This window comes from Leptosomus discolor, chromosome 12, assembly GCF_034619465.1.
Source record: "Leptosomus discolor isolate bLepDis1 chromosome 12, bLepDis1.hap2, whole genome shotgun sequence".
Classification (NCBI taxonomy): domain Eukaryota; kingdom Metazoa; phylum Chordata; class Aves; order Leptosomiformes; family Leptosomidae; genus Leptosomus; species Leptosomus discolor.
Genome location: NC_141402.1, coordinates 5,232,125 through 5,244,903, shown reverse-complemented (window position 1 = coordinate 5,244,903; position 12,779 = coordinate 5,232,125). Strand labels below are relative to the sequence as shown.

The window sequence follows — 12,779 nt, the reverse complement described above, 5'->3', positions numbered from 1 at the left end:
TGGCATGAGTCTGCTGGTCACGTTGTCACGGGAGGGCTCCGCCTTCAATAACCGGTACATTTCCAATGGAGCGGATGATCATTAGACAATTTACCGTACGGTGAAGGAGCCATTGGTCTTTTATAAACATGTACGTACGCGTACATCTATGCCGGGGAGAAGGGAAGCGATGCCATTCCTCGTAGAGGTGGCTGCGGCTCAGTGAAGTAGCATAATGCGAATATTCATACTTATTTTCCTTGAGTTAAGCCCTTTTTTCCTTAACCTAAAGCTGCCAGGGTAGCTAGCGCTTCCCCCCAGCAGCTGGGAGCCCTGGAACACCGCAGCGGTGCTCGGGGGGGGGTTGCAGGCTCTGCCGCAGGAGACGCTGTACAGCTCCGCTCACCTACACTCACCCTCCCTCACCTTTTCTTCCAGCCCGCTTTGTAGTTGTCAAAACTGGAAGAGCTTGCTGGTCTCTTCAGTCACGCTCCCCGAAATACGTAGTTTGTACCTAAAGGCGTTTCCAAAAGCCCTTTTTCCTGCATGGGCTCTCAACACGTGGCAAGACTCACATTTCTTTTTGTGTGGGTGGGTGGGTGGGTTTGGAGGGATTTCTTTTTCCCGCTCCAGCACTCACCCTTTGCTTTTCCAGCAGCTGCAGCTATTCTAGTGGAATTAACTAAATCTTGCATCAAGTGTGGATTTCCTGATGTTTGAATAAAAGCTATTTCATTGCGATTGAGTAATTTGATCATTAAAATCGATGATCTCCAGATTTTCTGAATTGTCTGTTAAGTTTTAACGAGATCCTGCAAAAAAATGGGGGAAATTTAGCATCCTAAGTATTTTAGATCATATGATGGACTTGCCAATTCAGTTGTATATAGACTGACTTGATTCTCTGATTTCCTTCCATTAAAGAGAATAAATAGGACTGTTGCAAAACTCCTTATCAAGGCCCTTCATTGAAAGATCAGGCTGCAATCTTAATTGCTAATTTGCCCCCAATCACTTCATCAGCCAAAATACCACACCTGCTCCTGACGAGGAAAGGCCTGTACACATTAGCAACCCAACACAATGACTGAGGATGATGAGGAATATCAGAACAAGCCACAGATGCTGGTGGGGCTCAGATGCTCTATTTAGCTATCCCCCATTGCCACTGTTGAATATAAAACTACCGGGCTAGGTGGACTAGTAACCTAACCCGGCAGGACAGTTACTGTGGTTTCAATTTTGTAGGTTATTTGTGACTAATTAGTTGTGAACATACAGTAGCTATAAAGACATGATGAGCCATCATGGGGTCTTGGTGGCAGAGCTACCTTGCTGCTTGCTGATTGTAGTGTCTTGCAGGCGAGGGTCCTGCTGTGTGGCTGTGGATCATAGCACAATATTTATATTTCCTGATTTCCAAATATAACCCTGTGTGGCCTGACTTAAAAAGGAGCTTAGTCATGTGTCTGAAGTGTGAGGTACCTCATTCATAAAATTAAAGCTGGATGTTGTGGAAGTAATGCAAGAGTCAGGGGGGTTTGTACTTCACGTTTACAGGTTATGAGCTTACATCCCATTTTTGAAACCTGATTTAAAAAGACTAGTTGGTTTCTTCACACATCCTGCTAATGGCTGATTAACAAGAAGAGAGGCAAAAAAACCGCCCAAATAATCAATATACATTTCTTTTGTAATCTGATTATTTGAGGAGAATTATTTAAAGCTCTAATAATTACCTTTTTTCTTACTGAGTGATCCTTTGCTCATGAACTACAACAGCAACCAGGCCTTTGAGTAGGTTTTAATACAAGCATAGAAGCTTTTAAAGCCTGTGATGTCAAAGTAAATTAAAGTGTCCCTAAGTAGTTCTAAATACAACTGACCACAGAGATTTCTACAGCGCAATTATGTTTTACTGTGTCAATCATCCAATAGGCATTAATTTAAAGCAGAACATCTCTGAAGAAATTTCTTATGGACTGTCATGTCAAGAACCCAAATACTAACCTGCCTCGGCCTTGATATTATTAGAACTGCTAAGGGTCAGATTCCAATTAATCCACAGATTTAACAGTCCTCCACTGTAGTGGGTCTTGATACAATTAAGCAATAATGGATGACAGGAAGGATACTTCCTGGCGGTTAATGACCAATGGCAGTATTTGAAGGCCCTTAACCCAGCTGGTCATTAACTGCTCAGAGACACAACCTGGAGCTCATATTTTCTATTGTAAAACATATATTAAAGAAATAAATCAACTACTATTTGCTCCCCTTCCTTCCCCCTGCTCCCATCCCGTGCGAGCTGCTGCTGTTGGGCTACTGTGGTGGTAGCAATTCATTGCCACAGGAAAATCCTGGTGCAAGTAACCAGTGGGGAGACAGACCGTCGTACCAAACCTTGTAATCCTGAAAAAAACCCTAACTGCAGTGAGTTGTGAGAGCTCCCAAGGAGCCTGCCACTGCAGCTGGTGAGGTGAGCAGAGTTTGTGTTCTGAGGCTGCATTTCAGGGCTCAGCCAGAGGGAAGAACGCAGCTGAGGGAAGGAGGGTGGACCTGAGCAGCAGGAGGGCCTCATTTCTTATCTTGGTTGTGCTCTGTCTCTGGTGCCAGAGAAATGGCTTGGCTTCCAGTGTGGTAGGTCCTTCCTGTGATGACTGGAATAACAGTATGGTAACTAAATGGTAACTTAGGAGGCCAAGAAGCTTATTTATTACTCATCCGGCACTGTGCTATCTTTCCCTTGCAGTGGCCTGATGCATACACTGTATTATTAATAAAATTTCTGAAGGCCAAGATGGCCATTTAGAGTGACAACGAGGCTAGCACAGGGAAGCCAGCATGACTGAGTTGGTCAGAGCTGGTGTCCTCCAGGGAAGGAAACTGGATGGCCACCCATCTGCCCTGGACACGCTACTCCTCTCAGCACCAGGAACAACACGCATGCTTCCCTGCGGCCTCCAACGCACTGCCTTCTCCAGAAAATTGTTGTATGTGTGGAGTCAGCACCCTGTCTGCATTGTAATTTATACATATTATTTTAGATTGATATCTATAGGTGTCAAATAAACATTTTGTCTCTCACTGCTACAGCGAGCAGGGACTTCTTTTATGTCATTCCTCAGCTTGCTTTGCCTTGTACCTGTGTAACAACCCCACTGACACCATCAGTGTTTCCCAGATCATTATTCACGGCTGCAGATTCCAGCAAGAAGAGAAGACAAATCATGGGGTAAGGGGTGCGTGTCTAAAATTTGCATGGCGTAAGTTGACTTAAGTGGAGCAATATGAAATTACAGCAGCAGAGCATTGCACCCCCATTTCAGATGTATCATATGAAAGTAAAATTCAGTCCCAATGACATGACGCTTCAACTCCAGGTGCCTTTGACCGTAGCAGCAGAAGCTGCACTGACTGTGATCTAGTGTCTAATTCTGCTTTTGAAACTTATGGTATGGCCATTGCCCCATTTTGTTGAACTGTTGTAGATTCAATAGCAGAAATACAGGTGTTTTGCTGCCTTCTCCTCAAGACCACATTAGCATTGCAGTTTGACTGCGTAACTAGTTGATTGCTTACCAGAAACCAAAGCTTAAATTGCACAAGTCAATATTTATGTATTTTTCCATTAGAACATGTTGGTCGGCAACTTCATTACATCCACTTTTGACCCTGAAGTATTTCATCACATAGATTCATAATGCAGTATGTAGTTTTTAATAATTTTGTGTATGATGCTCTCTCCGGGGAAGTAAGGATTCTTTCCCACTTAGATGTTTCAGGGTGGTTTGTGCAATAACTGAAACTAGGCTGAAATCTGATGTAATGCACAGTCAAAATGTTCTGTTACATTATAGTACAGTATACTTCAATGTAATTTATTCTTTTCCTATGAGAACCGTGACTAATTACTAAGTCAAAAGCCAATCATAATACACAAATGGCAGCAGTTTACAGACATGGCAATATGGCAACTATAGTTTTTTTTGTTGTCAACTTTGGTTAGTTTGTTTAATGTTATATGCAGCGGAAAAGAGGAAGGAAAAGAAAGACGAAACATGAGAACCATTTTGTCTCATTTCTTCTCAATAAAAAAACCCTCTGCGATTATGTTGCTACCAACAGCACTTCCTGCTTACAAAATTGATGGTACCCAGTGAATATTATCAAATTAGGTTGGTTATCATGCATGTCTTTTACAGCATATGGTGTTAATGGATTTCAGAGGCTGACAAATGCCTTTGTGGAATGGAAAGGCATGGGGAAAACCTAAGAGCTGGAAGATTCAGTCCCTAAATTTAAAGGAGGCCATCTGAACAGGCCTAGTTACATTTTCCTGTCCATCAACTCATCACGGCCAATCTTTAATGCTAACTTCGAAGGAATAAAAGAGATGCATAGAAGAAGGCACACACACATCTCATAAAACAAAATTTATCTTTAATTTGTAAGTGTCAACAGCAGTACAAAAGATGGAGTGATGGTGAATAGATTAAGGGTAGAGAGGACAGTCTTGAGGTAAATGAGCATAAATAGGCAGTCTTATAGACACTCCCCTGAGGGGTCTAAACCCCTATCATGGCATATACTGTATCACCCAAGGATGACATGTTTAACATATCAGGAAAGCACCTTGTGCAAAAAAAAAAAAAAAAAAAAAAAAATTAAAAAAATCCCCCCCACCCGAAACATGTAGGTAAGGTGCCAACGTACACCAGAACATACTGTATATGGACAGTGTCTTTCAATTTTGTCTTTTCCATTAATAACTGAGGCAGAGGAGGAGAAGACTCTTAAAAGTACCACTGAAAGATTATTTAATATTTAATTTACCTCACGTCAATACTGCACAACAAAATCCAAGAAGTCTGTTTATGCAATGAAGCAGAGCTAAGAATAACTATTCTCTTTTTTAAATTGAGAACAGATTTTTTTTTTAAAATCAGTATTCTTAGCAAACTTTTTTCTTTTTTTTTTTTTACTGTATCAAGAGGAGAGTGTGAGATGTGATGGCAACCTTTAAGTTCATTTAAAAACTTTACACTGGACTGTACAAGATTTTTTTGATAAACTATTTACATTTTCAGACTTTAAAACATATTCAAAGCAGCAATAGACACTAGTTTTTCCTCTAAACGCCCAAATAATTACCGGCCATGGGCCCAGGTAGGTACCTGCACTGTATATAGAATTTCTACAAAGAAAACCTGCCCATTAAGTTAGCCAGTGGGTGTCCAACGAGCAGCCCTCGCCGTTAAGAGCTGCACCCACAGTGTTGCTATAGGAATCAAAGCATAGTACCTTGACAAGAGAGTCTCAGTTGTCCCAACAGCTCTACACAAACTTTACAATTTGAAACAGCAGCTAGCATGTCAGTCCAGCATGTCAGTGAATTGTGCTGATTAAATTAACATAGAGTACAATCTCACAATATACATCACAAACAAATTACAATGTCAGGAAATAAGAGTTACAGTAAGATAAGTTATGTAGTAACAGCTTATAAGCTTGTCTTAATGTAATAAAAAAATTTTTACATGGGAAATACAATAATGAATGAACATAAATGCTAAGCATTCTAGTTTGCTACAAGCTGAAGAAGGGTACAAGAAAAAAACCTTTGCTTTCTAGAAAGCAAAACACAAATGACAAAGGAAGACAAACGGAGAATGCACACTAGCAGGTCTGCAATGTGCAGCATACAAACAGTTAAATATTTGCACATTCCCCATACTCCAAGAGCACCAAGGACCTCACTTGTGGTTTTTAGAAAGCGGAAATTACAAAGCAAGCCATGTCACTAAGTTGCTTTATAGCTTTCATATTGCCATAAATACCAATTTGATAAGTTTTCCTCTAGCCCAGTTCACCCCACCCCACCCCCCTTTTTACCCAGCGTGTGAAATCTCAGAATACTTCTTTGTCACCGTTTCCAACAAATCTGGTAGTTAAAAAAGGGCGATGGATTCAAATGAAATATATTTGCATATACATTTTTTTCCTTCTGTAGGAGGACATTACAGTATATCAAAAATGTAGTTTGATCTGAGAAAAATCATGGATATTAATGGGTTATATAAAAAAAAGGTTTGGGGGAAGTTTTTTTAAAAGGAAAAAGAGCAAGTGTTTTGTAAAAGATCAAATGAGGTCATATAGTATCATTCTTTTAAAAGAACATGCTTAAGTGCCAACTTGAATCTTACAAAAGCATGCAAAACACCAAGGGTCCAAGCCCATTCATTAACTTCTCATAAAAACATGAAGAACTCTATCATACATTCTGCTGGCTGCATCTCCAGTGCAGTTGTTCACACTGTGGCCCTGGCTCAGCAAAGTTTGCCCCATTTAACACCAGTGCTTTACTGGTCCTCACAACTGCCGTGGAAGTACCAACATGCTTAATATTAAGCAGGTAGGTAAGTGTTTTGCTGGGGGAGGATGGGGGTGTTAATCTTGTTGTATGTTTTGCTAGGAAATGATTTTGAAATGCCGTGCCTTTGATGTGACCAAAAAACAAAACCAGAAAGCCAACCCAGAGAGAGGACTGTGTTTTAGATCGCATGGGGAGGTGGTTGTGTTTGTACTCAAAGCCGGAACTGCCCACAGCTGACTGCTGTACGCTTGCACAGGGTATCGTAGTTATTGCGGCTAGTGCTGCTGTTTTGCATTCCCATCCCGGAGCAATCCCATCTTTTGCCCTCCCCCTGCCTCATGCTGCACTTGAGGACACTGATTTAGGAGCACATTGCGATCCCATGTGTTCTCAGCAGGCAGTTTCGCAAGCTAAATGGTGATGCCCAAACATACAGGCAGACCAGAATTGGGCCACTGCGTCAGAGTTATTTCTCCATGTAAACCTGAACCCTGGAAAGCAGTTCTGTTTCCATTAAGACTTTTATCTTCCATTTTTATGAAATATGAAGTGAACTATTCTAGCTGGTATCAGACTGTTTCGGGAGTGTTCTTCTCTTGAAAATCAGTATTTTATAATTTTCCAAAAATAAAATATATTGTATCTATTAATTAAATAAACTGTCTGTTCACAGAGAAAATAGTATCACTATATTTGTGCATTACCTGAATGGAGTTGTAATTTTTTTCAGTCAGAGTTATTAAGGGGGGGGGCTCAAACACAACGCTTGAAAAAAGCAATTCCATTAAGTCCTCTTTGTGTATCATGTGAACAATTTCCCCTGGTATTACAATATGACAATAACATTATTCAATGAATGTAGAAAATAAAGGTTTAATATTATTAAGTCTTGACTGCATTGCAAGGGCCATCTTAGTCATGATAATCTTTCCAGGGATATGCTTTTCACTTCCAAATGCCATTCTTGTTAAGAAGTAAAATATCTCATCAGTTTTACTTAGATTCAGAACACTAACTGTATTGCCTATAAAATGTGTCAGAAATTTGGTATGTTTAATGTATCAACTTTCTAAAAAAGAAGAAAGTATTCTGTGTTTGTGGTATATGCTATTAAAAATCAGTGAGAGCACAAGTGAGGCATCTTGCTGTCCCAGCTACAGGTCCACAATACTGCGCTCACACTGCGGGTGTAAATTCAGCATCTACATGAGGTACAGTGACTTGTCAGCATTTAATATGGACCAACATACACTGATATAGAACAAAAGTAAATACATAACTTATACTTCACTAAGTATCCATGAACAAAAAATAAAATTCTATTTCCTATGTTATATTTACACAATTTAAAAAAATTCTAAAATGAGATGGTAAATTCATCAAAAACTTTGTTTTGAGCTCCGATTAATGAAATAAAAAATGTTGGTTTTTATCCTTATGATTGTCCTTCCTTGATTTCTACTGACATTTTAGAGCCAATGTCGGCTAATAAATAGAATAAAATGCTCATATGCACAATTCAGATTCAAATATGTTCCTCCCACTCCCCCAGCCAATAAATGCAGTTTTTACCAGCTGGCGATTCCTGAACAGCCAGTCATTTTCAAGAATGTGGCTTTAACATGCAGAGCATCAGCAATGAGGCAGGGCTGGAGCTAAAACAAAGTGTTCATACATACATGTATTTTGCATAAATAAATGAAATAACAAGACATAAAAATGACTCAAATCCGGCAACTGTGAGGCAGGCCCACACGAGTCGAAACAGATGACTTTTGTTCATGTAGTTTTCTTACAACAGTTTCACATTAGTCAGAAGTGATAAAAAATACCATTTATATCCAGTGCTTATAACACTTACGAAACAACATCTGTGAGTGTGTGTTTTTTTGTACTACAAGCAAAATCAAGTTTCAGTCCTAAAGAACAGTCCTTTGTTCTCCACAAGCCTGCAGAATATTATTTTGGCATGGTCATAAAATTTAAAAAAAATTAACCAACTAATCTAAATGTTTGCCTTTGTGCAAAAAAATAATTACATAAAATACAATGCTAGCAATACAGCATTCTACCTATGCAACAAAACCAGAAAAAAAAAAAAGAGAGCAAGAGAGAAAGAAAATGACATGGGGGGAGGGAGAGATACTTCTAACTGGAGAATTATGTAAGACATTAATAAATAGTAATTTTTTTAGGAAATAATGGTATCCTCCCCCCAATCTGAGCTGAATGTATTAAAACCAGTTCAAATTCCCAAGCAATTATAAGAACAAAACCCACTTTCTATCAGTACCTTAGCCAGCTTAAAGAGGGCGCTCACCAGCTAACGACACAGCATATGCCTTTAAAGTCTTGGCTAGACCAGTTTATTGCTTATTAGACATGGATTCAGAACACATTTAAATAAATATTAAAAATATAGCATTTCGTTCCAAATTACAAAATGGTCAGAGAAATTTGACCATTGTGTTTCTATGCCATTATCTTTATAAATTGTCCTGTAAATTGAACAATATTCTTTGTCTTGGGGGTTGTTCTGGCACATTGAAATGTGATTCCTACAGTGGCAACAGTGGCTATCTCTGCTCAAATAGCATTTGTGGGGCTAGGAGGAAAATGACTGCTCCCGATACAGCATCTTGTCATTGCAGCTCCCAAGACAGGGATACAAGACGAGGATAGCCAGCTTAACACTCTACTTCTTTCATTGTCTGGGCCCTGAACAAAGCCCATTCAGCACCGTGGGAAGATTCCCACAGGCTTCAAGAGGAGCTGCTCTGGGCCCACTCATACCTCTCAGCCCAAGTCTGAATTTATCACCAATGTGCCGAACATATCCAATTCAAAATAAAAGCTGAGGGAGTTGAGGAGCTTCAGCACATAAATTCATCAGGCCCATTGGATCTGTATATGTATACAGTGATGTATTTGTGAACAGGAGTGGAGTGTGAGGGGAAAAAATAGAGGCAATTTCTTCTCTGTCTCTGAAATTTAATAAATTCGCTATCTTTGAATATCTCTCTCTTGTATATTTCCCAGAGTTTTCTCTAGCAATTGCATTGTTTCTAGTAGTAATAAAAATTTTAGTTTTTATAGCACCTTACATCCAAAGATCCCAAAGCATTTGACAAGCATTCATCAAGATCTGGCTCACATTCCCACATGACTAATGTTCAATAAATATTTTTGATGCACCATTTTCCCAGCTTTGCCAGCCAGATATTTGTGTGGCCTTCCCTCCCCCACTAGGAGTGTCACATATAAATCACTGCATAAATACTTAAGGTAGCAAACAGTTCCTTCAGGTGACAACAGGAACATGATGCACGGAGCCATGATTCACTGCAGGTTTCTACAGGCCCTAAAAATTCATCATGGTGGACTCTACATGCAGTTTGGATTTTACATCTGCCATTGCTGTCTGTCTAAGTATAGAAGTCTATAACCATAAACATAATTTTTTTAGGAATATTTGTACTGTATGTACATATAAAAGTACTCACTTTAGTTTGCATTACATATAGCAGAGTATTTCCAAGTGCTCCTTGAACATACAGGAACATCTGAATTTCTCACTCACGAATGTCATGTTCATTTTAGTAGCAGGTGCACTTTCATTTTCATATTCCTGTTTAATTTAGGGGAGGAGAAAGAAGGGGCTCTTTAAACTGTCAATAAGGAATTGTAAGTGTAATGCCACCAACAGTACTTTTAAAAATAAATATTAAGTATGTGGACCCTTGACATTCTGGAATGAATAAATTATTTAAGAGAAAATGTGTTAAGACTGAATGCAAGGGTTAAAAGCAAAGGGGTAAAGAATGTAGTCAGAGGTGGCCTCACACTGCTAAGACAGGCCCGTCCGTAGCTGGTGATCGCTCTTTTGTGCTTACTTAAAATTTCATACTAATGGCACATCAAGAGGCAAAAGCAATTGGGCACATGCACTATGGCAACCATGTTCACTACTTAAGAATATCCTGTCTCCAGATTCCTGAGTACTTTACCATATTCTGGAAAAAATTAGGTTTTATATATAATTTTTTTAAGATGCCAAAGGATTGTCTAAGACTTTACAGTGTCTCCTTTAAGACTTTTTTTTTTAAATGTTAAGATTCAAAAGTTATGAAAAGTTTGGCACATCAGAAGTTCAGCTATACATATGGAAAAAAACGGAATTCAGAGACTATTTTTTAAAGATGAGCTATGATGCACAGATGTGCACACTTGTGGACTTGTTCTGTTTCACAATATGAAATCTGCAGTTTTTGTTTTCTAAAATAATCCAGAATAAAAACACATTCACAACCTGTAGGCTGGCACAGCATACCTGAGTGAGAATGTATAACCCCCATCTAAAACAGTAACTTAAACCTTTATCAGCATCCAAACGGAAAAAGACAAAAGGTAAGACTTGTAAGACAGCTATTGATTCATATAAGTTTTCAAGTCCTGATGTCTGATATTTAATATATGTCTTCATCTAAATTAAAAAACAAAACAAAACAAAAACAAAAAACCCAAGTTCATGAAAAATTAGGGAAACAATCTGTCTCACACATTAAGAAACATTTAAGACCATTCTGCTGATGTAACTGTAGGAGCCACACATGCATGCAGGCTCTTTAAGAACTTTTGTTCAAAAAAAACCCAAAAAAACCCAAAAGAGTCTGAGTACTTTAATTCTGTGAACACTCCTCAGTTGGCACTGACTGCCTCATGGGCTTCATTTTCACTACTATAGTCTGATTTGGGATCATCCTCATAGTCCTCGTACATTTCTATTTCATCCTCTCCATTTATCATTTCATTTCCAGCAAGGCTTCCGCTGTCCGTCTTCATACCATAAGTGCTCTGAATGACGGGGATGCTGGGCTCAGGGCTGGCAGAGGTGCTCGAGCAATCGGATGTCATCTGAGGTGATGGCGTGGTAGTCGCCATGGTAATAGCACCAGGATAGACAACCCCCGTTCCCGTGGTGATTGGAATTTGAGGCTGTTGTCTGGAAGGAAAAACAAGAGGGGAATGTGATTTCCTGTGTTCAGAGGAGCGAAGACCTTCTGTAAGTCCAAGTGAAAGAAAAATGGGAGGTTTCCTAGAAAGGCTGCATGCATTCCTCTGGGCTTCACAGCCTAGTCCCGTACGGTAACAGTTCATCTTGGCTTCCCCCAAGGACAACTGGAGAGTAAACTGTTCAGTAACTACCAGATGTTGATTCTCTTAGGTATTTCATGTATGTGTTCAAACCATACTGCAAACTAGCACTTGGACAGAGATCATCAAAAGGCTTCAGGCACCTGTGTGATGCCCAACCGCTACTGTAGACATCACGTATCCAAAATCTAAATCCTCCAAACTCCTGACAAGAGCTTCTGTTAATGAGGGGACCTCAAGATTACCTGTAAGTACCTAAAATGGCAGACAGATGACTAAGTAATATTGTCTAACTGTAAGTTTGTAATTTGCTTTGCTAGGTAGACTCCTATGTCACTTAGAAATCCTTTCGATACTTTATTGCTGGCTTATGATTTTTATTTAAATCTATGATCAGAATGCCATTTGTTCTTCAAGATTTAATGTGTAAGACTGAGTTTTTGAAGCAAAGTAATTGTAAAAAAAAAAAAAAAGAAAAATGTTCTTTTTTCTATAGTAATGGACAGTCTGCAGAAATTCATACTTCCTCCTGAGGATACAATGTCAGATTTGATTTATTTTGACAATGCATATACATGGGAAGACTCAATGAAGGGCACTACCTCTACTTTTGACACATCTTACCTTCTGATATCTACCTTTGCACTATGTAATGTTGTCTTTTTCATGTCTGTGTGATTTTAAGCGTACTGGAGCAATACTACACTTCAATTAAAATAGGCTTATACCACTGCCAGTCAATAAATTCAACACGAGCTTTACTGTAAGCATGTACATAGTTATACTAAGTGATGCAATGTCTCTTCTTATAGTGATGTATGCATTTTCAAATGCTTTGCTGAGTAAAGGTCAGGTTGCTGAACCCATTCCATGGTCAAGCCCTTATTGGCTACAAATTAATTAAATCTACTTCTTACATTTGGGTTAATTAGCTAATAACATACTTTCTGTATTAAAATACTCATACAAATATTCTCATATTATTTCTGGATCATTACCTGTAGTAAAGCTAAGAGAAAAAGAAGAGACGTAACTTGCTGAAGGAAGTGAATCTCCATTGTACTTTAGATGTAACACTGAATGAATATACTGCAGTATCAGAAACACGTTAAGTGCCTTGGAAGATGCTGTTTTAGTATTGAGTATTTAGTGAACATACGTGCCTATTTGCGTAATCTATTTAAAGAATCATATATGTCAATGTATTCCCAACTTTCTTTAAAGCAATATCAACCAAATGTTAGAGAACTACTATATAATTTTAGCAGGA

At 38.9% G+C, this 12,779-nt stretch overlaps 1 protein-coding gene across 3 annotated transcripts in view; it reads right to left on the bottom strand.

The window, feature by feature from the left end:
* Positions 1 to 4,405: 4,405 nt before the first annotated feature.
* SOX6 (SRY-box transcription factor 6) overlaps positions 4,406 to 12,779 on the bottom strand; it is a 248,981-nt gene continuing 240,607 nt past the window's right edge. For all 3 annotated transcript variants that reach the window (XM_086472314.1, XM_086472316.1, XM_086472315.1), the window contains one exon: positions 4,406 to 11,357. In XM_086472314.1, coding sequence (XP_086328440.1) covers positions 11,054 to 11,357 — 304 coding nt within the window. In that variant the 3' untranslated portion in view covers positions 4,406 to 11,053. The remainder of the gene's footprint in view (positions 11,358 to 12,779) is intronic.